Here is a 23362-nt window from a genome sequence, read left to right on the forward strand (position 1 = left end):
CTCCCTCCCTCCCTCCTTCCCTCCTCTTGTGGCCAAAACCCGTGAATAACAATTGCGGGGTGGGAACTACCGAAAAAGCGCTGACGCTTGGATGAATGTCTGCGATTGCTTTATTTTGGTTAGAGACTGTACTGTGTTTCAGTCAGCCATCTAACTTTGTCCATGCCATGGCATCTAGATTCTACATACATAGCAGACATAGGGGAGGAATTCCCTACCGAGGGACCGCTATGAAACAGAGTAGATTAGACTGTAGGGTTTGGGGTAGGGTTAAGGGTAGGGTTAAGGGTAGGGGTTGTGTCAGGGTTAAGGTAGGTCTCTTCTCTAGATCTAGATCTATATTGGATACACAAGACTTATTGTTTTCTTTCTTGCTTCACAGCACAGAATGGGAAGAGAGATTAGGGACAGTGGGGTGGGTATCTGTTTCAGTTCAAGGTTTGCAATGTTAAAGAAATGTTGCTGTATTTATGATTTTTATAGTCTGGGAGCTCAGGTGAACTTACCAGTAATCAAAGTGAAGGTGAATACCACAGTCATTTCGTCACTCGGTCATTTCGTCACATCGGTGCAGTCAAGATGTCACAGTCATCTCATCACACCCCAAATCCACAAAGTTGAAAGGAGACGGTCATTTCGTAGCACATTTGCAAACATCAAATGCGCATTGTCATCTGTCATGGCAATCGCAAATCACTATTTTTGGGGGAGGGTTGAGGCTGTGTGTGGAAGGCCGGGGGTAGCTACCCCGTTCATAGATGTGTATTGAGTCAGATCAGCAAAGTATTTAGGTATTATTGATGAAAAATGTGATTGGCAAGACCATAAATTGTTAGTTCTCTCTGTTAAAAATAAATTAGCTTGCAGAAATAGGTAGGCCTACTGCGATTTTGCTAAGCTAGACCATTACTTTCAAACATAAAGCCTCAATTAACTCTTTACCAGACATTGTTTTTGCCTCTTTTAAACAATAAAAATTTTACTAATAATTGTTCAACTATGGAACAGTTTGGACGAAGATTTAATTTAAATATATATATTTATACTTCAAAAAAAAGCTTTAGGCTGATCCTCCAAAACTCTTCTATAACAATTTTGGAGAGAATATATAGATCTAAGTGAAGTCATTTTGCACACATGATTGGGGTGTGACGAGATGACAGTGTGACGAAATGACTAACCGTGAAGGCAGCCTGTAGAATTTTTGCGACCAGTTGCTGTCTGGGTGAGTGAACTGGTGGGCTAAGATTAGAAATGTTAAACGATGCTATATCTGCATCTTATATATATCTAAAACTCTCAATGTGTGTGATAAAAAAAAAGAGAGGTTCTTTCTTTTCATTACTCAATACACATGATCATGATATCTGCTGGGGAATGAGTTTGTGGCAAAAGTAGTGGACAAAAACATTTGGATACCTGTACCGTTATAGGTGGATAGTGGTAATAGAAAGTGGTCATCTTCTTTTTAAAACAAATTTATTTTTTGTGTGCTGGGATAACATTTTTATTTTTCACTGTGTCTGTATTTTTTGTTTGTCTCTGACTTTTATTCTGTGACTGGTGTCACTTCACTAATGATGAACATATCTTGAACTATATCTTAAAGTACTCACAAAAGCACTTTGGAATATATTAATCAAATACATAAAATTTATAATTTATTCTATTTTCAGCGGAAATATACACATCTGAGTCTAAAGGCAATGACGAAACAGGAGATGGAACCAAAGACAAACCGCTGAAAACTGTTCTTCAGGTAAAGTGACCTTCTGAATACTGTAATCTCCGCTTAAGAAGCTAATGCTATGTGATAGCGCGCTCTCCTCAAATGCATGCTATTGTTTGTGGATGGATTCATTACTTAATAGTTTGTGTACCAAAAGGTACACAGACTTCTGAGAATGCACACTTCATTCTGTAAAACCTTTTGACAGGATAGGCAAGACTAAGGTCACAAAAGTGGCTGTCACAGAGTAGTCTAAACAACAAGGTCTTGCAGCACAGACCAGCATGCAACCCACTTGTCACTCACTATCTCCACCACTGTTCACTACCCCAATATGAAATTTGCATGAGTGTTGTTTTTGCCCCTCTATGACAGATATGCTTATATAGGAGTTACTGCTTTTTCAGACATGGATTGTTGGATTTGCCCCTTTAGTATTGAAAAGAGCCTCAGAATATCACCACCAAAATTTTTATTTTTTTTAAAGTTCGGATTGATAGTGTCATCAATCTTGTAATAAGTTTTGTAATTATGCAGCTTCCTTGTCTTTAATAACATATTTATTTGTTTATTGTGTACATTCCAGGCAATGAGAAAGGCAGGAAAAGAACCATTTCCTGTGATTTACTGTGATTCAAAGCAAGAAGGGCAGGTATGGTATCTTTTATCTATGGTTTTTGACTATGTATCAGATATGTAAAGACTTAAAGACCAGCATCTGTGGTGTAACTTTAGAGGCTTTGCTGTTGCACACGGGAGGCTTGAGTTTGATTCTTGGGTGGGGATAAATTTTATCTCGTATCTCGGTCTTTCTGCTGGAATGTTGTATCTCTCTCATCCTGAATTGACCCTGACAGGCATGGTTACTTAGAATCCTGCCTTCTAAATGATCTAAATTGTGTCGATTGGGTTGCAGAAACTCCTATTTTTAAAAAAGCTACAACCACTGGCAAAATGTTCTGTCATTCAGATGTGTGTAAACTTTTCTATATTAAGGATGAGTGTAATTCCAGAGAGAATATGTTAATGTTTAGTTTGATGCAAACTAATCTTGGGAAAACTGTTCTATCTGAAGTGTGCAATGGTATTTATGCTCGTTGTATGAAAAAAGACATGAAGTTTTTATTCTTCACATCAGGCACTTTTGACTTTTTTGTTGACTATTTAATCAAAGATTGTATGCTGCTTTACTCTCATCTACATGATTTGGATGATTTGGAATGTGCTCCTTTGAGATAGATGACTTAATTCCGTGTACTACTGTTTCTGTAGGCCCTGAGTTGGTTTACGTGGATGGTTTTTCTCCCTCAGGTCTATGACCCAGTAGCCAAGTCACAGCTGAAGAAGGTTCAGAAGATCTGGCAAAGAGAGCAGTACAAGAAAGCGGATTTGGATGAAGCAACTGTGAGTCTCGTGTGTGTTTGATTACTAGGTAGTAAAGATCACGTTTTGTGGGCTCCTTTGTGTTGGTTGTCTGATGTGTATTCTGTGCATTATAAAAGAATTTTGTTCCCTTAAAAATTCTCCTTGGGCACACCATGACAGTTTTGCTTGCCTATTCATTAAGGAGAATGTCTTGACTGTTTAGTGAGAAGTATTTTCATTGGTACTTTCATAAGTATTTTACATATCTTTTTAAATGAAAAATTAAATTCAAACTGAAAGTCTCAATTTTTCAGCCTAATCATAAGGAGCATGCATCCTTCCATGGGTCTTTCAGGATACTTCAGTAACAAAGCACTTTTCTGTCATGTTAGGACTGTTGGTGTAGAAAAAAGTCTTTCAGAGGGAAAGAGTCAAGTTCTATTCCCACAGACTACTTCAGTAGGCATTATTTAGGTTGTCTAGAAAATATTGTCATGTGTCAGATCGCTTGTTATTCATTGACAGAAAAAAGATGCCGAGAGAAGAGAGAAAAACCTTGAGGAGGCCAAGAAGATCACCATTGAGAATGATGCAAGTCTGCCCGCGCCAACAAAAGTAGGTGTTTTGTTATAACGACAGACTGCATTGTTGTGTCTTCTAGTTATTGATGGGATTCATCCTATATGTGTGCTCAACAAATGAGGACTGGTTTGTTTGCAGGTGCTCTGGTGTGGTTTGCTCCTTCTTTACTATGAAACATAGATTATCTATATCTCCCCTCTTCTTTTTAGATTTTGTGATGTTACTCTCTTGTAACACCTCTATTCTTCGGCACTTATGTTACCTTAGTGTGATGCAAGTGCTGTAAAACTCTTATTAAACTAAACAAAGGAGGGCATTTTGCTTTTAAGATCATTGTTTCGGCCTTTAAGTTTCAGCTACAAATAAAGTTACCCTTGAAATGCAAATTGGATTATTATTGTATTATTTGATCTATGTGTGGTTGAAAGTTTTTTATTTTGAGATTACACGTAAAGATGGGGATATCGTAATGTAATAAATGAATAGGAGGTTTCAGTTTTTGGGGTTATTTTTCTGTTGCTTACAATATTTTAGTGCATGTTTCTCATACAACTGTGGCAATGGGTCTTTGGTGTTAATTTCTGAAACTGAGAATAATCCAATTTATTCAGTTTGATGCTGATAGCTCACCTGTTTGATGGTTTTTTTTAGATTAAACTGAGGGATGCAGTGAAGACCCGAGACACAAGAGTGAAGATCTTTGGGTGGGTGCATCGAATTAGGAGACAAGGTGAGAGGAAGGGGATGTTGTTGATCGACAAGGCATGGTAGAATGTAAATTAAGCTCTGTGTCCGTGTGCAAGTTGCGCACGTTAAAGATCCCTTGGTGGTCTAAAATCGATAAGAGCAGGCTTCGGCCGCCACCTGAGCAAAATTCAAAATTTCCTACTAACTGAAAAATGGTTCATGTGTCCCGCGCGCTCATATTACCTTATGCAGCTGCGAGTGCCGTAAAACACCTACCATACCACCACCACCACCACCCCCGCCCCCCGAAAAAAAAAAAATTGGAGGCTCTTTATGTACAGTTGGTCGGCACATAGAGAGGAATGTATACATTTTTCAGTTCTAATGAGTTATCTCCTTGCATAATTTTAAAGAAAAATGTATTCTCTCTTGTTCTAGATCTTTTAGCCTTCTGTATTTCTTTATTTTGATAGCCTATATTTTTCTTTAAAAAGCAAAACTATCTTCTAGACTTTTGGGTTTGTTCTTTTTTCTGGACAGAGAGATATGGGTAAGAAAAGGTAACAGCTTTAGAAAAGTGTTGTCTCTTTTAATCTCTACTTTAGATTTACCCTGATGTTGATGAAATGCCTGGTTTGATTGTGCCTGTGATATTTCATTTGTTTCATAGGTGCCTTTCGCACAAGTTTTCAATTCCACAAATGTTGATTGATATTTACAAAATTGTACTACTCCATCACAGACATTGTATTTCATGTATTCTGTAATTTGAATTGAGCAATTATTTTGTGCTTGTCATTTTCAGGAAAGAACCTCATGTTTGTGATATTAAGAGACGGCTCAGGATTTCTTCAGTGTGTCATGAATGACAAACTGGTAAGTCTTTTAGAATGATTTATAGAAGTGAAATGAACTGGTAAATAAGGCTGTGACTCAGCAGCAGTGAAACTTGTCCAAGACCTGTGTAATTTATTGATTATTCATGCGGTATGTCTTCTCTGAAAAGAACAAATGCTTTCTCATATGCTGTGCTTTGAGGACATTTTTTATAAGCAGTGATATGTTTGAAGATAAGCTTTCACTGATAGTAATTAAAATCTTTTATCTTTAAATGTTATTATTGTCTTACAATAAGTTTTTGTGTTTGTCCAAATCAATAGTTATCTGGCACTTCTGGTTATCACTACTGCTTGTTTTGCTTCTGGCCATAATGCTGTTCTCTTTTTACTGCTCGCAAGATCAATTGGTACAACTTTTTTCCTTTCACACTGATATTTCTGTCTGCTGTCTCTCTATATTCCACAACAAAGTGAATAATTTTATGTAAATGTGATTTTTCTTATCTTAAAATTACAAAATTCCCAGTTTATGTGACATTGCCCAAATTTGACCCAGTTGTAGTGAATATTAATGATTATAACACATTTCTTTCTGCTTCTCTGGATGATTGGCAGCTATGTTGGTAGGTTTTACATCTTTATTGTTCATATTATCTCTTTCTGTCTGCCCTGCATTTTCCTAACTCTGGAGTGTTGTTATCTTGTAGATGTGCTTCTCTTTAGCAAAAGCAACGTCTCTGTTTCTGTCATTAGTGCCAGACATACGATGCCCTTACTCTTGCCACGGAGGCTGCCATTTGTGTCTATGGAGTCATTTCACAGTTGCCAGAGGGGAAGACGGTGAGTTGATAACACTTGATGAAATTGTCTCTGTTATGTGCCATTCATTTCTTTAAAGCTGTGTGCTGTTTTCATGATTTTAGGCTCTATAAATTTCTTCCTGCCATATTTGTTTTTTCCATATGTATGATTATATATTTATTGGTAAATATCAGCAGGATTGTGTTTTTTCTCTTTATTTTAAAGCTTAGACAAATTTTGTTTGTACTGTAATGTTCTTGAAAAGTACACTACTTTTGGTTAAAATATAATAGACTTCTGTGTCAGCTAGTGGTAACATAAGTTTGTGTTTCTCACTTCACTATTTTCCAAATAGTTATATTTTAGTGAAAGGTTATTTGTCAAATTTAAGGTGAAATGAATGATTTCCTTAAGTTTTTGTAATTCTGTGTCAAGAGTGACCTTTCTGTTTTGTGAATGTGAAAAATTATGTTCTACTGAAAGTGTTGTTTTATGCTATAGCCATTGTGTGTCATTTGATTGTCAACTCTGACTTACTTGTGTTTGATGCTTACATTTCTTCCTCTGCATTCATCAGGCCCCTGACAACCATGAAATGGCTGTGGACTTTTGGGAAGTTATAGGAGCATCTCCTGCTGGTGGTGCAGACAACCTACTCAACGAAGTGAGTATCCTCACCTTGGTCATGACAAATGAAAACTTTTTTTGCGTGGATGGAGAAATCATAGAAGAAGAGGCTGAGCTCATCACTGCAAAGCAGAACTTTATTTTTTCTGTGTCTCTTGGAGTCTAGATATTATAATGCATGGGGATGTAATAGTGGTATTGACTTTTTAGATGAATACTTTGCAGGTTGTTAAATTCAGGCCCTACCAAACGGAACCTTGACCAATGATTCTTTCTGTATTACAGGAAGCTCATCCTGATGTACAGCTGGACAACAGACATATGATGCTTCGTGGAGAAAACGTAAGAACAAACCTTTAGTGACCTATTTGTATGCTGTCTTAAGCTGACAAAACACCTTTTTTCGGTTTTGGCCCCCATTTTTTAAAATTTCCTAAACCGATAGCCTGGTCGATTACCCTACTTGTGTGAAAAAATCAAAGTGAAACTGCTTGGTTTTTTAATAAATTAGACTTTAAATTTTGGAAGAATGCTTTTCTTTCATTGTTACACTGACAAAATGCTTTTTTTCTCCAAACTACTGGGAATAAAAAAGGCGTTTTGTCAGCATACGGCAGTGTGGTGACACAAGGTTTCCCATATTAAGAACTTTTCCCTTTGTTGGTGATGAAAAGTCTTTATTGATTGCATATGGTGTTGGCCTTGGTTTGATGGTTGTTGTTATAAATTCAGAGGGTTTGGATTTGATGAAAGAAATGATTAATCATGGTTTCATGAACTATGCTCATTTGCTTAAAATTTTATCTTATCAGTTATGCCACTTTAATTGTTTGCAGCTATTTCGTTGGAGCTTGTTCTTTGGGTTATCTGCTCAACTATATATCATTTTTTTCTGTAAATGCATTTGCAAGTCAAAACAGTGAGTCAAGGCAGTACATAAAAGTTCTTTTCCAGGACAATGAAACAGTGATAGCTGTTTTGTTTCTTCTTTGACAAAATTATTACTTATGACAGTAATACCTCCAGGTTGCAATGTATCGTCAAGACAAGTTTTCACAAAGTTCTTCCAAGTAGTTAGGGAGCTGCTGGTATGGTTTGCATCTATTTCTTTCAGTTGAAGTGGTTTTCTTGTCTGCTTCATTAAGTAGGTATTTATAGATCAAAGTTGATTAAGCAATACAAATGAAAATCTTACTTCAAGTTTTCCTCCACAGTGAGTTGCATCTTGTCTGTATGTCTGTCTGTTTATTTTTCAGACTGCCAAGATCATGAAGATGAGGTCTGTGATCACCCATTGCTTCAGGGAACACTTCTTTAGTCGCGGCTACTTTGAGCTTCAGCCACCCACCCTGGTACAGTGTCAGGTGGAGGGGGGCTCCACACTCTTCAAAGTCGACTATTTTGGAGAGGAGGTTTGTTTTCTTTTCCTTCCCTGCAAGTTGTTTTGTTGACTGTCTTCTCAGCATTCGCTGCATGAAGGAGGGATCTAGTAGAATCATGGCAGCATTGATTACAACGAAGGAGAACAGGATTGGTCTTTTTAGTGGCCATGTTCATTATTGTCTTAGCCTTGGTTAAAAACAGATGGTCTTAAAGTTACTGTGAAACTCACTTCCACTGAACTTAAAATCAATAAAACCTTAGAGTGACTGAAAAGAGGAGGAATCCCGTTTTGAAAAATAATTCCATTAAAATCAAAGAAATATCTTATATTCACTTAACATGTAACTGGGCAAATTTGGACTCACTGAAATAGCTTGCGGAGCAAACATCCCCTCACTGATGCCGTTTAGTACATTTTTCTTCTGCGAAGAAACTTGTCTTCTCTGTTCCAAGAAGCTGTTGATTGCCCAGCTATGACAATCATTACATGGTTAAACTATTGACTGTAATACACAAATGTACACTCTACACAGTGAGTTGCCAGTTAGACATACCATCATCTTGTGTGACCAATCAGAGGTTTTCCATCACACTAACACATGTATGTGGTGTGGACACGCGTGTAAGACATGTGTCTGAGCGTGTGCCAGGGTCAGGAGATGTTAGAAGGGGGGCTAGTAAAAGCACCATGTAGGTGTTATGGTGGGGGTGTGGAGGGGGGGGGGGGTATAAATGTATTATGATATATTGTCGCTTTTATGGACAAGCGGGCTAACCCAGATTTCGGGGTTTTCCAGAAATCTTGACCTACACCAAAAGTGGGCATTGCCCTACCTATAGGAGAAGTTTGGTTTCTTTGGTGTGCATATTTGTTTGGTTATAGAGAAAACCCTCCTGGTCTTTTAAAGAAACTGAACAAGAGGCAAAGACTTAACCTTCGATTTTCTCAAAACAGCATTCGTTGGGATAGCCCCCTTGTGTTTAAAAGCAACCGTGTTGTCGGCAGAGGTTTGATGCTCCCAGGACATCATAATTTTTTCTCAGCTGCCTTTCTTAAGTTATACAGATCCCATAAACTATTTATTTTCTAAAAGAAGAGTAAATTTGAAATGTTTTGGCAACATCTTTTATACCTTTCAGAGCAGTATTTGTAACTTGAGCATCGGTGAAAAATGGAGTTATGTTTTCCATTTTTTATCTAGACTTTAAATGTCATGGTCAAGGTCACAACAGCAAAACATTATTTTCTAAAGCTCTTAGATTCTATTTCAAAACTTGGGACCTTGTACTATCAGAAAATGTATAGTGGATAATGGGTTGTTTAGTCATTTTACTGAATTTATGACATTTTCTTAGATCTATGAAAAATCTCAAAGTCACCTCCACATCACCGATGGTTCCCATCAATAGTTTGTTGGTGAAGTGAGGAATTTGTTTGACTAATCTACTACCTGTCATTTGTATACATGCTTCAGAGGCTATTCTTAAACATTCTCAGTTAGATGTTGTCCACATTCATGGAGAATGAGTAAATTAAAATTTCGTTTTTGTTTGATCTCCCAGGCATATCTGACCCAGAGCTCTCAGCTGTATCTGGAGACTGTGATGCCGTCTATGGGTGATGTGTTTTGTATGGCTCAGTCCTACAGGGCTGAGGTCTCACGCACTCGAAGACATCTCGCTGAGTAAGTAATTATAATGATGATAATAAATAGCATTTTTATAGTACATATCCGTGCTTGACAGTAAGCTCTATACGCTATATATAAGTGCCTTTGGGGATCTGGTGCTTGGCTAAATTGTGGTTTAATTCTGAAAATATGTGGCTCCTATACCTCTTTGACTAAGATAAGATAAGACAAGATAAGCTTTATTGATACATGAAGTTGATTTTGGGTGGATTTACCAGAAGATCAACATTCAAAGGTATAGATTAATCTTGTATGGTCTTCTCCCTCTCCTTCCTATCAGTGTTTCTATTGTCCTAGTCTGTTTCAGGGGGGAACATGGCAGTTGCCACGTCAAGTCAGCATAAACTACTACACTGTTTTCCCCCTTTCTATAATATCTGCATGTCCTCAGGCTTTTTCTGCTGTTATAATAGCTATAACTTTTGTGGTGTGCTTCGTTGTAACTCAGTTTCACACTCAAACTGGTCTCTCATCTGTGTCCACAGGTACAGTCACGTTGAGGCTGAGTGTCCTTTCATCAACTTCGACGAGCTCATGGACAAGATTGAGGACCTAGTGTGCGATGTTGTGGACCGTGTGCTCAAGTCGCCCTTTGGCAACATTGTGTATGAGCTCAACCCTGTGAGTTGAACATTTAGCTCAGATCATTCATCGTTGGTGACTTTTCTAAAAATGCCTACAGTTTTTGACGCATGCATTGATCCAAACTTAAGTTTAAACTATGGCAGTATTACATACCATGCCCTTTTTAATGCCCCTGTTGGTGGGCAATTTGGTGTGAAGTACTCCTTATTCTTCCTTTCAATTTTATTTTCCGAACCTGTTCCTTGTAAAGTAGCCTTTTTAAAACTGTTTTCATATAGACTTGCCATAAATTTCAAGTCACTTCCACCACCACCAACCCTTTGATGCTTATGAAAGAAAAATGTTTCTAATCTGTCTTTTGGTGGGGCTTCTAAATGGATAATACTATTTTTTAATACCAATTTTTGTTGTTGAACGTTCTTTGACCTTTTTATTGAGCCGTCTGACTGTCACTGTTTCTATTGTTCGTTGACTAGTACTGTTCGCTCAGCTGGTATCAATGAGGACTGTTACTGCATAGTCCTAATTTTTTACTTCTTGTTTGTCGTTTCTGTCCTTCCCTTTTCTAGTCTGAGAAGATCAATATTGTGTCAATATATACATCTCTTGAATTCGAAAGCTGTACTGTTTGTGTACTTACACTTCTGTATTTTTATATTTTAAAAATCAATATGTTCTGGCAGGTTATTGCTATGGGAAGATATTATCTTTTGAAAAAACCCTTACACAACACCTCCCCCCCCCCCACCCAAAATGTTTATATCTTTCCCTTTTCTCTTGCATTTCGTCAGGGTTTCTCTATTTTTATATTAAGTAAACAAAATGTTTTGGAAGGTTAATTCTATGGGAAGATATTGTCTCCCCTTTTTGAAACAACCCTAAACGCAACACACAACCCCCCCCCCCCCCCCCTTTTCATATTGAGGATAAAATATTTATATCTTTCCCTTTACTCTTGCATTTCGTCAGGATTTCAAAGCTCCCAAGAAACCTTTCAGAAGGATGGAATACAAGGATGCCATTGTTTGGCTGCAGGAAAACAAAATTACAAAGGACGATGGAACTTCATATGAATTTGGAGATGTAAGTAGAATTCTGCTTCTTTTCTAGGCACACGTGTATGCAGAATTTAATTTTCAGATGGAATTTATATTTTAGGGTTTAGGGTAGTTAATTGGATTAACTGGATGCTGGCTGAACAAATAACCCATCCATAATGTACATGTAAGTCTGTTCTTCTAGACTGTGTGCTTAATGTTTGTATTTTATCTTGTCTTCATTGTTTTTTTGTTTTTTTCCTGCTGTCTTTTTTACTCTGACCTCTGAGTTTTGAAATAATCTACCCGTATGTAGAAGAGTATTGAATATTGGCCAATCTAGAACAAGTTCTGCCTGGCTAGCTCAGTCCGTAGAGCTTGAGACTTTTAATTAATCTCGGGGTCGTGGGTTCTCAGATGCACTGGCACAATCAGTAGAAAGAACCTCAGCAGCATTTTGGAGAGAGCAACGGAACATCAATGGACATGTCCAGAATGCAGGGATGTTGCTCTCTTAAACAATGAACAAGTTCAAGACTTTCTTTGACCAATTTAAGTCTTACTTTTAGTGGGTGGCGATAGGTAATGTTCCCTTGACATTGTTGTTACAAGTGTTTTTTGTTTCTGATGGCTCTCAGGACATCCCAGAGGCCCCGGAGCGCAAAATGACTGACACCATCAATGAACCTATTATGCTGTGCAAGTTCCCGGCAGAAATCAAATCGTTCTACATGCCAAGGTGTCAGGATGACAGGCGTCTCACAGAGTCTGTAAGTCTCAATCAAGCTCAGTGCCTTTCTTCTGGATGTTTCCTCCATTACAGATGCCTGGAATATTCTTTCTTTCTATTTGTAGTATAGCATTTTGTATCCTCTTTTAATAGTTCAACTCAACTTGCCTTTTTTATTGTAATCTTGTAGATCTCACAAATCTGGTTGCATTCCCTTTAAAATATTGAGCTAAGAATGAACAAGATATGAAACTGAGGAGAAAGCTCAGCCATGTCAGTTGATTTTGAATATTAACTAAATGGGCCCTTGCTGGCATGGAATTGAGGTGCCACTCCATATGTCCATTTTAACACTTTTTCAAAAAGTTCTGAGAATGAATTAAGTTATTGGCTTAATTTTTCTCTCAGATAAAGTTACATGTCTCCTCTTTATAGTAGTACGGTACTGCATTATCTGTAAAACTAAACTTATTTTTTCACAACATTCTAAACTACCCCACTGTCTGCTCACTGAATGTGACAGAAAATAACACAAAAAAATAATTATTGTAACACAAAAATATGTAGACCAGGTTTAGATATGTTACTTAATTGTTATGATTCTGTCTTACAAAATTCTCAGACATCCTTTGTTCTAGTATTTTTTACGATGACTAGGGAAATGAAAAGATTTTGGGCCTCTTACAGATCATCATGGCACAATTTCGTAAATCTTCATTTCTTGTAAGAAAATGATTCAACTAAGAGTTGTGTAGTAAAATTATATTTATATAGCATTATAAGATCGTTGTCTTGAAAAAAAAAAAAGAGGCAAAATCTCTATCACGACTATTTTCGGGACTAAGATAGTAAGATTAAGCCAAATTCTCGGCTATGTTCGTGAAAAGGGCTCAATGAGTTAATGGTTTTTCTTTTGCTAGGTTGATCTTCTCATGCCCAATGTGGGTGAGATTGTTGGAGGCTCCATGAGGATTTGGCAGCAGGAAGAACTGGAGGCAGGCTTCAAAAGGGAGGGAATCAACACCGAGAACTACTACTGGTACATCGACCAGGTATGCCACGCACATACATTTACATGCATGTGCTCATATACACATATGCCCCTGCCAACCCTTTCTTGTATTCATTGATCTACCCCAACTGCAGAAGTTGAAAGTGTTCTGCTTGCAGTACCAATTTATTCTGCATCAATAGAATAACCTTCAAGACTTGTTTTTGTGGAAAGTTTATGTGTGCTTTTAGCATGTCATTGATAGAGCATTATTATTATTATTAGGCCTATTATTATTATGGAGCATAATGAAAATTGTATGTTCACTTGTTCTTAAACACTTCTCTTACATGTTGTGGTGGTTTCCTCAGTTGATGAGTTATAAAAGGGTCTGTTTGAAACTTCCTTCCAACTGTGTGTCTTTCATCTATGGGTTTCAGATGAACATGATTATTATATATTGCCTACTCTCTATCATCAATTACCCACCTATTTGCCCTCATGGAAAACAAAATTCCTTTAAAACTTTGGCTTCCTAATACACGTACCAAACTGAATGGTTGACATTTGCTCTGGTGTGGTTTGTTCCTTCTTTCCTTTCAAACATCTGTCGCCCATTTTTCTCCTTCTTTTCTCTGTATGTTAATCTCTAGTGATACTTATTCCTTTTAACACTTGTATGACCATTTTGTGCTGCAAGTACCATGAAAAGCTTTTTTAAATACTAAAACTAAGTTCTTTTATGTACCTTTTTTCTGTGTTTTTTACCGTACCCTTTTCCTTCTTTCAGAGAAAATATGGCACCTGCCCCCATGGAGGCTATGGGCTGGGCCTTGAGAGATTTTTGTGCTGGCTGCTCAACCGTTATCACATCCGCGAGGTGGTGCCCTACCCACGTTTTGTCGGGCGATGCACGCCGTGAGGTTCGCTCCTGTTGAGCATCAAAAGACCACTACAAGACCCAGTGCTTCTTTACTGTTTGCTTTGTCCTTTTTCCCTTCATTATTATTGTCTCAGCATATGTAATGTCGATGGACAAATTTTTGTTACCCCTCTGTCATTCAAAATAAATTGAAGGATAGTTGATACTCATCGAATTATTTTACTGGAATTTTTTTTACTGATTTGATTTTTTCTGCTTTCTTTTAGTTTATTAGTGGAGGTACTAATTGCTTATCAACCTACTTAAAGTATAAAGAGGTAATGGTGTTTTGAATGAGTTGCTCCATTATCTGATGGACTTGTTCATGGTGCGGTGTGTGTACTTGTTGTGCGAGTCTCTCATCAAGGTTTCAGTATGGAGAGTGTGATTTTAGATGAGGGTCTTCTTGACAAACTGCAACGCTAAATGATAGTTTGTTTCTGGTGATTATGCAAACGGTGATGCTTTTATATCAGTGGTGATGATTATGTCAACGATGTGAAACATTGGTACATCTCTCTGATAGGCATGACTTCTACCATCTTGTTAGAATGTGGCTGTACCAAGTTCAGCTCCTATATTTCAACACGTAAGAAGGGATTTCAGAAAGTTTACCTTTAGTTATTGAGGTTGCACGAAATACAATATCATTGTGTTCAACCACTTTTGTTTCTTCAAGGGTACAGAATTGTAATTTATTCATGTATCACAATATATTGTATTCGTTTCATCATGAACAGTTCAGACCATGAAATGCTTGCATTTTAAAATGAATTTCGCTAATTCATTTTTAGATTTATCAAGCTGACAGTTTTTATTGACTTGTGAGAATATCTCAGAGTAGGCTTACTCTTGCTCTGAGATGGTCAAAATGGGAATGACAAGACTCGAAACTGAGTTTTTTGGTAGAATTTCCCCAACGTGCAAATTTTTTTGGAAATTATCAATTGATGTACTAATATCATTGCTTTTGACTTTGGCAGGCAAGGATGACTGGATTGTAATTCTTAACTCTGACATAGAGACTAAACAATTTAAATCATTTCATGGTTGGGTTGATTAGCAGACCCTGCCTGTCATGGCCAACCCAGTTGGAGTAGGATACTGTAGAAAGATGAAATGAACCCCCATTAAATTATTTGCAGTTTTGGGATCAAACCATGTGCCTTGCCAAAAAAAATGGGAGCTTTATTGAATATGATAGTGTTTCTTTATTTTTGCAAAAATACATAGATCGACACCTTATATTTAGTTCTTGCATTTTTTCCTGAGTGCTCATCCAAATATACTCATTTTCGCTGGAAAATAAATTTTGTGTATTGTACAGGGTATTCTCTATTATTTTAACTCTTTAGTCTTTTGGTCTCAGTTTATCTTTTTTGTATGGTGAAATGGGATGACTTTACTCTGTGGCAATGGTATTGTCAAGTTCTTTCTTTGATAAAGTCAACTTTATAATATGGCCCTTATTGCCACTTCACACTGAAATGATTCTCACAGAGATGGTAGGACTGAAGATTTAACAAAGCGTGTACTGTTTTATGAGTTAGTAACCTATATTCATTTAATACTGCCAGTAGGTCCATCCCTCTCCCCTCCCCCCTCTTATATCATATATGCATAAATATACTGAAGTACTGTCTATGTGAGATCCTAACTCTACAATCTCACCTATTTGAAGAGAATGGATTGATGCACAACGCTTCCCATGACTCACACTGACAGTGATAGTACATCTTGCTGCTTTTTTAAATGTGATGAAAGAGGTTCAAAACTTCTTTTCAAATTCTTGATTTTTACGACGGTCAGTGAAAGGCAAACGCTGGTTCTCATTTTGAAATTGTGCACCCTCTTGGAAATCTTTTGTCAGTACAAGTTATTGTTACATGTATATGTTATTGACCTGGAGGTTGATTTAGGAGTTGGGGGCAACTAAAAAATTAATTTTAAAAAATTATCTACAGGTCTCTATTGTCGGCTGACTCCTAAACAATAAAACTGACGAGTCTCTCACTCTGCTCATTTGTCCTTATCCAGGTTGTTTTTTTTACATGGTTGCTGAGAAGGATTACTGAACCAACATACTTGTTCATGTGTGCAATAATTGTTTTGCAGTACAAAATGTTATGCCATTCTGGAACGCAGTCAGACGGAGGTCACTTTTGGTATCAGTGTCTGTGGTGTAGCCATTAAACGCTTCACTGTCACACGCAGGAGACCCAAGTTGATTCCGGAATGGGGAGAAAATTCTTATTGAGTGTCTCGGCCTATCCGCTGAGATGTTATATCCCACTAAGCCTAGTTTGGCCCTAACTTGCAAAATGAGAAGCCTGCCTCCTAAATGATCTCAATTGTGTCGATGTGGCATAAAAACACCTACCTACATTTAAAAAAAAAAAGAATTCAGTTTTGGCTACAGTATTGGATTGCACACACTGACCCCCAGCACCTCTCTCAAGGGAGAGAAAGAGAATGTATTTGGTTAAACCGGACACCCAGATTATGTTAAGCGACATGATATGTCTCTTGGAACTGCCATTATTACTCAGAACCACTAGAATGTTTAGTGTTTAGTTTGTAGCAACCACCAGAGGAAATTTTGGCTAAAAAGTATCTTTATTCGTTACTTACATAGTGCGTGGACTAGAATGCGCATTTTTTCTTCTCATCATACAAGATTCCCTGAGGAGAGTAAATCATGTAAACTTCGTGGGTTGTACAATTAATATATTTAAAAAAATGAGATGCAAGCACTAGCCATTCCTGTAGTTTTTAGGGGTCTCTGTCTCTTTATCTATCTTTCTCTCTCTGTCTGTCTGACTGTATGTTTCAACTGTTTGTCTGGCTGGCAGGCTGGCTGGTTCTCTCTCTCTCTCTCTCTCTCTCTCTCTCTCTCTCTCTCTCTCTCTTTCTCTCTCTCTCTCTCTCTCTCTCTCTCACACACACTCTCTCTCTCTCTCTCTCTCTCTCTCTCTCTCTCTCTCTCTCTCTCTCTCTCTCTCTCTCTCTCTCTCTCTCTCTCTCTCTCTCTCTCTCTCTCTCTCTCTGCGACTCGCACATAAACTGACATATTGCGATTCTCTCTATCTTCAGTCCATCTGTAGGTCTATCAATCTATGTGAGTGTGTGTTTGTTTGTTTGTTTGTGTGTGTGTAAGTCTGTCACCTGTAGAATAGTAGTTTCATAATAGGCTAGGGTTCCGATATACGTGGCATCCTCCCTCCTCGCATTCATTCTTCCTCTAGTCTAACATCTTCAGTAAACTAACCACCCACCCCCACCCCCCCTTTCTCTCCCGACCCTCTGTCCTATCTCTCTTTTCCTCTGCGTCTATCTCTGTGTGTCTTTATCTCTCTCTCTCTCTCTCTCTCTCTCTCTCTCTCTCTCTCTCTCTCTCTGCTCTCTGTCTCTCCTTCTACTATCCCCTCTCTCTCTTTCTCACTCTTTCTCTCCCCCCCCCCTCTCTCTCTCTCTCTCTGTCTATCTGTCTCTCTCTCTCTCTCTCTCCCCCTCTCTCTCTCTCTCTTTCTCTCTCTCTCTCTCTCTCTCTCTCTCCCCCTCTCTCTCTCTCTCTTTCTCTCTCTCTCTCTCTCTTTCTCTCTCTCTCTCTGTTCTCTGTCTCTCCTTCTATCCTCTCTCTCTTTCTCACTCTCTGAACTCTCTCTGTCTGTTTGTCTGTCTCTCTCTCTTTCCATCTCTCTCTCTCTCTCTCTCTCTCTCTCTCTCTCTCTCTCTCTCTCTCTCTCTCTCTCTCTCTCTCTCTCTCTCTCTCTCTCTCTCTCTGTATGTTTGTGGGAATCAGCTTGCCAGGTGCAGCGTGTAGTAGGCCCAGGGCTCGGGCACGTACAGCAGTCCCGGGTACTTCTGTCTCAGCACGGGGTCATTCCACAGCCACACTGACCACAGCCCGGTCAAGGTCACAGTCAGGGTGAAGGTCCACACCAAGAACAAGCCGTTGGGGTCAGAGGTCAAGCCACGGCCACGCTGGACAGCGTAAGTGACCAGCATGCAGACGTATGTCAGGAGAAACAGCGGGAAGATTTGACCCTCAGTCGCGAGATACCTGGTGGGGGCAGCACAGAGCAGAGGGTTAAGTTTTTACTGCTAACGGGAAACGTGAAACGGTGACTGAGAGGGAGAGAGAGAGAGACGTGCACGCACACACACACACTCACACACACACACACACACAGAGAGAGAAGGGGGTGGGATTGGGATTACTCAAGGAAAGAAGTGTGGTTCAACTTTAGGCTTAAGGCCACAGTATTGTTTTGTTTGTCTGTGAATTGTCTCTCTTCAGAAGTTACACAAATTCCATAAAGTAATTAGATAGAAAGCAACCTTCCTCCTAATAATCTCTGCAATTTTAATTGCTCTTAGACACCGTCTCTCGCAAAAAGCCCCATAAAATTATGTAATTTTCCGTGTGAAAAGTAAAGCCCTCCTCTGGATTGGTACAGTATAATTGCAAGCTTAACCACCCAGACTAAATTAATGGCCGCTCGGACTACAAAAGAGACAGCGAATGGATATGTGGTCTCACTGGTTCTGACCATGGACAAAATGTAGCAAATAACAAGCGTCGGGTTGTAGCGTATGTTTTTTCAGCTGTATGTTACATTATGTGGGGGTGGGGGGGGGGGGGCTGCTTTAGTGATTTCTTTACTTTTGTAAACCATATCTCTTTCTGATCTTTGTATATAAAATCAAAAGATTCAGATCTTATCTGACTCAGCCACATTTGTGTCAAAGGCAAAAGAAGATATAGCCTAACCTCCTAGTTATTTAAAGGGGAAGTAAAAGTCGGAAGTCGTGAAACTCACCAATAATACGTGCCACTGGTGAGGACGAGGCTGACCCAGGAGAAGGAAATCCCTGATCGTCTGGTGCCGCTAGAGAAGCAGCCGATGTAGTAAAGAAACAGGCACAGGAAGAACGGAATGTACCTGGAAAGCAACACGATCAGACGTCTTCTTACGAGGCGTTTCATGTTACGTAAAACTACATGTATCTTTCCTGTTCTTTTCTTGGAATTTAGGAAGTGTGCGTGTGTGTGTGTGGGGGGGGGGGGGGGGGGCACACAGTTAGCCCATTTGGTATCATGCTTAACTGTTACCGTATTGTGGTGCGGATGATCCAGGTTTGAGACCTTTAATAGGACTATCTTGACTACCGGTTTGAATTCTCAGTGCAACGTTCTCGGACAAGGATGTTTTGGGAAGTTTACACGGCTCTCTACTTACCCATTTACCTATGGATTTTTATTTATTTATGACTTTGTTTGTTTGTTTGTTGGTTGGTTGGTTTTGGTTTGTTTGTTGTTGTTGTTGTTGTTGTTGTTTTTGTTTTGTTGTTGTTGTTTTGTTTTTGTTTTTGTTTTTTGTTTTTGTTTTTTGTTTGTTTGTTGGGTTTTTTTGGGGGGGTCGGCGTTACACAAGTTTACACGGCTCTCTATCCATTACCTTTGGATTTTTATTTATTTAAGACTTATTTGGGGGGGGGGGGGGGGGAGAGGGGATCGGCGTTAAACTCGCAGGTCGCGCCTTTAAATGGCCTTGCTGTGTCAAAAAGAAGTAGATCTATACGCCAGAAGTTTGGGCTGTCATGGTCACCATAAAGTTTTCAAGGTTGGAAAAGTCTAAATAAAAAACGCACCTCTACGACATCTCAGACTGACACAAGCACCAAAAGCAGTGACATTACAATATAATAATGACCTGTATACTCACCACATGAGGTGGCCGATCTCCTCGTCATAACGATACAGCAGCTCAAAGGACTTCAACTGGAGAGAAGAGAGACAAAGATATCAAAGCCGTGAATTGTAGAAAAAAAGGCAAGTAGATTAATCGATAAATTTTAAGCTACAAAAGTTAGGGGGTGGGGGGTGCATTTCACATCCTGAACAAGTCGCACGAAACGTTGCGCATTAATGGGTTTATGTCAAGAAATTCATAAGCAATCAACTTATAATGTGTAAAGGAAAAACTGAGAGTTATTTTTTCTCTCCCTATTCTGAAGGTACAAGCATTCATTTTATGTCGCCTCTGTTCTTAATATTTACGGCTAAATAAAGAAAAGTGATTGATTGGTTGTAAACTTTTTATACTCTCATCGACGCAATTTATACATTAATTATTAAGTTAAGGAAGTGGATTGCTTCGACCCTGCCTGTCATAGCCAACATGGGCTGAATGCTATTGTATCAAATGACTGAAAAAGTCGATTCAATTTTTTTCTTACAACGCGGAACGAGACTTTCATTGTAGGCCTACCGGGCTCCTTTTGCTTAAAGATGGGGGCCTATGTAAGCATTGAAGATCCGAGGAAATTGACGTCTGAGGGAAGTCAGATCAATTCATAAAATTGTGTCTAAATATTTAAATAAATAAGAAACAAAAATATTTAAATAAGAAACATAAAGAATATTATTATCGCTTGCGTCATTCATAAAACGTGACATGCAGCCAAATGCTCCCTCGTCGAAATGATCTACTGCGTACCCAGTTGTTTTTTTCCGCGCGCGACTTGAATTCGCGATTTATTTCTTTTTTTAATAAGATTTTTTAAAATTATTATTTTAAAAAGAATGAAAAGAAATACGCGAATTTAAGTCGGTGCATTGGAACACATGCCTGTGGACCACCCAGATGGCGATTTCAAAACGTTCGTGGGGTAAAACGAAATGGGCAAAACGCGAGAGGAGAAAAAAAAGAATGCGCACCACCCGCCTACCACCCCACAGAAGTTGCATAATGAAGTTCAACTTGAGCCCCCAAAACTAATTTGCTACTCCCAGGTGTACAGTAAAAGTAGGCCCTATAATATTGTGTCTAGTTGGGGGTCAAGCAAAATCAACCCAAACTACTGCATTAGCGTCTCTATCTAAGCTCACCAGTTCTTTCGGCCGTATCTCCTGCATGATGGGGTTGTCCCGGACACTGAGGTGGTTCTTGTAGCCCAGGTGGATGAGTCGGTGGTTGACCGAGTCCCCGACCAGGTGGATGGAAGCACCCATCACCAACACGATCACACTCACGTAGGTCAACGTGCTGGACACACGCTGCTTACTGCGCTCTAGGAGCTGTGGGGAGAGGGTTAAGATAGAAAGAGAGGGGGGAGGGAGAGGTAGAGAGTGAGAGAGAAAGACGTAGGGAGTGAGAGAGAGAGTGATTGAGTGAGAGAGAGAGACAGAGAGAGAGAGAGAGAGGGGGGGGGCAGAGAGAGAGAAAAAGAGAGAGAGACAGGGAGAGACAAAGAGAGAGACATACAGAGAGAGAGAGGAAAGAGATAGAAAAAAGAGAGAAAGAGAGAGAGAGAAAAAGAAAGAGAGAGAGAGAGAGACAGACAGACAGCCAGACAGTTGATTGATAGGGGGGGGGGGGGGGGGGGACAAAAAAGATGTGTATGTGTGTGTGTGTGTGTGTGTGTGTGTGTGTGTGTGTGTGTGTGTGTGTGTGTGTGTGTGTGTGTGTGTGTGTGTGTTTGGGGAGGGGGGAGGTAATGGTCATCATTATTATTTTGTGGGAGACTGAGGGGGATTCTGCTTGCCTCAGTTTGAGTCAATCAGTCGAAGGATACAATGCAAATCAACACTCAACACAATGATGGAAAATAAATAGTTGCCACTGTTGATACCGCTGGTGCTCCTGCTGCTGTTGTTGTTGGTGTTGTTTATAGATGGTGGTCGTGGTGATAATGTGGTTCTTAACATTAATTTGTTCATGCAGGTTGCATTTTGTCACGAGCTACTTCAGCCCACAATGGTTCAGTAGTCAGCGTTTCTGCTGTTAATATTACTCCTCTTGTTTGAACCCCTATCACATTGTTCTTGCACTTTAGCGCGTGCTGAATTTTTCAGGCTCTCCGCCGATTTGCCTCTCAATGCAGGTTGATGTTATACCGGAAGACTCGCTTTTTATATTATTACCTCACACTCTTGACGAGGGACATGAAAAACCATTATATATAACAAGCCTGTGGCTGTGCTTTTGATCTTTAATCAATTCTTCACTAGCATGCATTTTATTAGAATGAATAGCTTTCATTTTTCCCATTTGAAAAGCTTGCCGTTATGAAGGGTGGATAGTGTAGTGGTAAAGCTTTCGGACTCGTAACCGTTATATTGTGGGTTCCAATCCCGACAGGGACCCAACGTTATTTCCTAAGGAAAGGCATTTTACACGAATGTTCTCACTTCACCCAAATGGAAATGGGTGCTCAGTAAAAGACAGCGAAAGATCTTTCCGGTTTGTTAGTTCTTGAGCGCTTGAACAGTTATTTGCACTGTAAGCGTCCCGGGAGTGTTCTGAGGTCTGCTGGGTAATGATATAGTGTAAAGCGTAGTATAGAATTTTGCCAGCTATCGGGGATATACACTATACTAAATTGTTATTATTATTATTATTATTATTATTATTATTATTATTATTATTATTATTATTATTATTGTTATTATTGTTATTATTGTTATTATTATTGTTATTGTTATTATTATTATCGTGATGATGATGATGATGATGATGATGATGATGATGATGATGATGATGATGATGATGATGATGATGATGATGATGATGATGATGATGAAAGAAACAGAGGGCAAGAAAAACAGTGCCATAATATTGTGAACAAATGCAAAGAAGTTTCCACTGAAGAATGTCAAAGTGTCAAAGGGATAGAACTGACAGAGAGGCAGGTACATTTTTCGCTTTCTAAATGTAGGAATTTTACGGCCCCATCGACACAATTTAAATCTGTAAGAGTAAGAGGCAGACTTCCGACTCTGCGTGTCAAAGTCATCCTGAGTGAGAGGGATACTCCCTTCAGGCAAAAAGACCGAGATACTCGATAGAAAACCTCCCCACTAGGGAATCGAACTCGGACCGGGTTTCTTGCGTGTTATAGCCACGTAACTTACCTGTACACCACACACACTGCTTAGACCTCTGAACGGAGCTATCACAACTAACCTTAGGTTGTCGGGTGCTCTAGTGTGGGTTGCTTCTTCGATGTTTCCTATCAAACGCCTATCATCTGACCCTTATCTCTCCTCTTGGTTTTTCCCTTTTAGTTAATCTCTTGTAACACCAGAGAGTGGTGACATTTCTAATCTTCGGCATCTATATTATGACCTAACTGCGCTGCGAGTGCCGTAAAACTCTTATTAAAACAAAAGGCCAACCTTAAGTAAGCAAAACGGCGTCAGTATGTTGTAAGCCATGTGGAAGTAGTCACCGATGCTCGGCTTGTCAAGTGGCGTCCACTCCAGCGGCACAAACATCTGGAGATGTGGATATTAAGATGAGATAAGATACATCTTTATTGTCCAGATCCGGGCACATTGGTTTAATGTTTCACCACGTACGCACACACACACAAACACACACACAC

At 39.1% G+C, this 23362-nt stretch overlaps 2 protein-coding genes across 2 annotated transcripts in view; one reads left to right on the forward strand and one right to left on the reverse strand.

Annotated features, from left to right (window-relative positions):
- LOC101863252 (asparagine--tRNA ligase, cytoplasmic) overlaps nucleotides 1-15989 on the forward strand; it is a 17923-nt gene extending 1934 nt beyond the window's left edge. Inside the window, exons 2-17 of the mRNA XM_005094787.3 lie at nucleotides 1677-1759; nucleotides 2316-2381; nucleotides 3041-3133; nucleotides 3620-3709; nucleotides 4328-4406; nucleotides 5169-5239; nucleotides 5956-6042; nucleotides 6581-6667; nucleotides 6916-6972; nucleotides 7887-8042; nucleotides 9577-9698; nucleotides 10190-10325; nucleotides 11259-11372; nucleotides 11965-12096; nucleotides 12977-13108; nucleotides 13838-15989. Of these exons, the coding sequence (XP_005094844.1) occupies nucleotides 1677-1759; nucleotides 2316-2381; nucleotides 3041-3133; nucleotides 3620-3709; nucleotides 4328-4406; nucleotides 5169-5239; nucleotides 5956-6042; nucleotides 6581-6667; nucleotides 6916-6972; nucleotides 7887-8042; nucleotides 9577-9698; nucleotides 10190-10325; nucleotides 11259-11372; nucleotides 11965-12096; nucleotides 12977-13108; nucleotides 13838-13969 (1637 nt within the window). The 3' untranslated portion in view covers nucleotides 13970-15989. The remainder of the gene's footprint in view (nucleotides 1-1676; nucleotides 1760-2315; nucleotides 2382-3040; nucleotides 3134-3619; nucleotides 3710-4327; nucleotides 4407-5168; nucleotides 5240-5955; nucleotides 6043-6580; nucleotides 6668-6915; nucleotides 6973-7886; nucleotides 8043-9576; nucleotides 9699-10189; nucleotides 10326-11258; nucleotides 11373-11964; nucleotides 12097-12976; nucleotides 13109-13837) is intronic.
- Nucleotides 15990-17697: 1708 nt separating this feature from the next.
- LOC101863499 (ceroid-lipofuscinosis neuronal protein 6) overlaps nucleotides 17698-23362 on the reverse strand; it is a gene marked incomplete in the record, with an annotated part of 20060 nt that continues 14395 nt past the window's right edge. Inside the window, 5 exon segments of the mRNA XM_005094788.3 lie at nucleotides 17698-18032; nucleotides 18793-18915; nucleotides 19699-19754; nucleotides 20865-21053; nucleotides 23154-23252. Of these exon segments, the coding sequence (XP_005094845.1) occupies nucleotides 17768-18032; nucleotides 18793-18915; nucleotides 19699-19754; nucleotides 20865-21053; nucleotides 23154-23252 (732 nt within the window).

This window comes from Aplysia californica, unplaced genomic scaffold (genome assembly GCF_000002075.1).
Source record: "Aplysia californica isolate F4 #8 unplaced genomic scaffold, AplCal3.0 scaffold00089, whole genome shotgun sequence".
NCBI classification, from domain to species: domain Eukaryota; kingdom Metazoa; phylum Mollusca; class Gastropoda; order Aplysiida; family Aplysiidae; genus Aplysia; species Aplysia californica.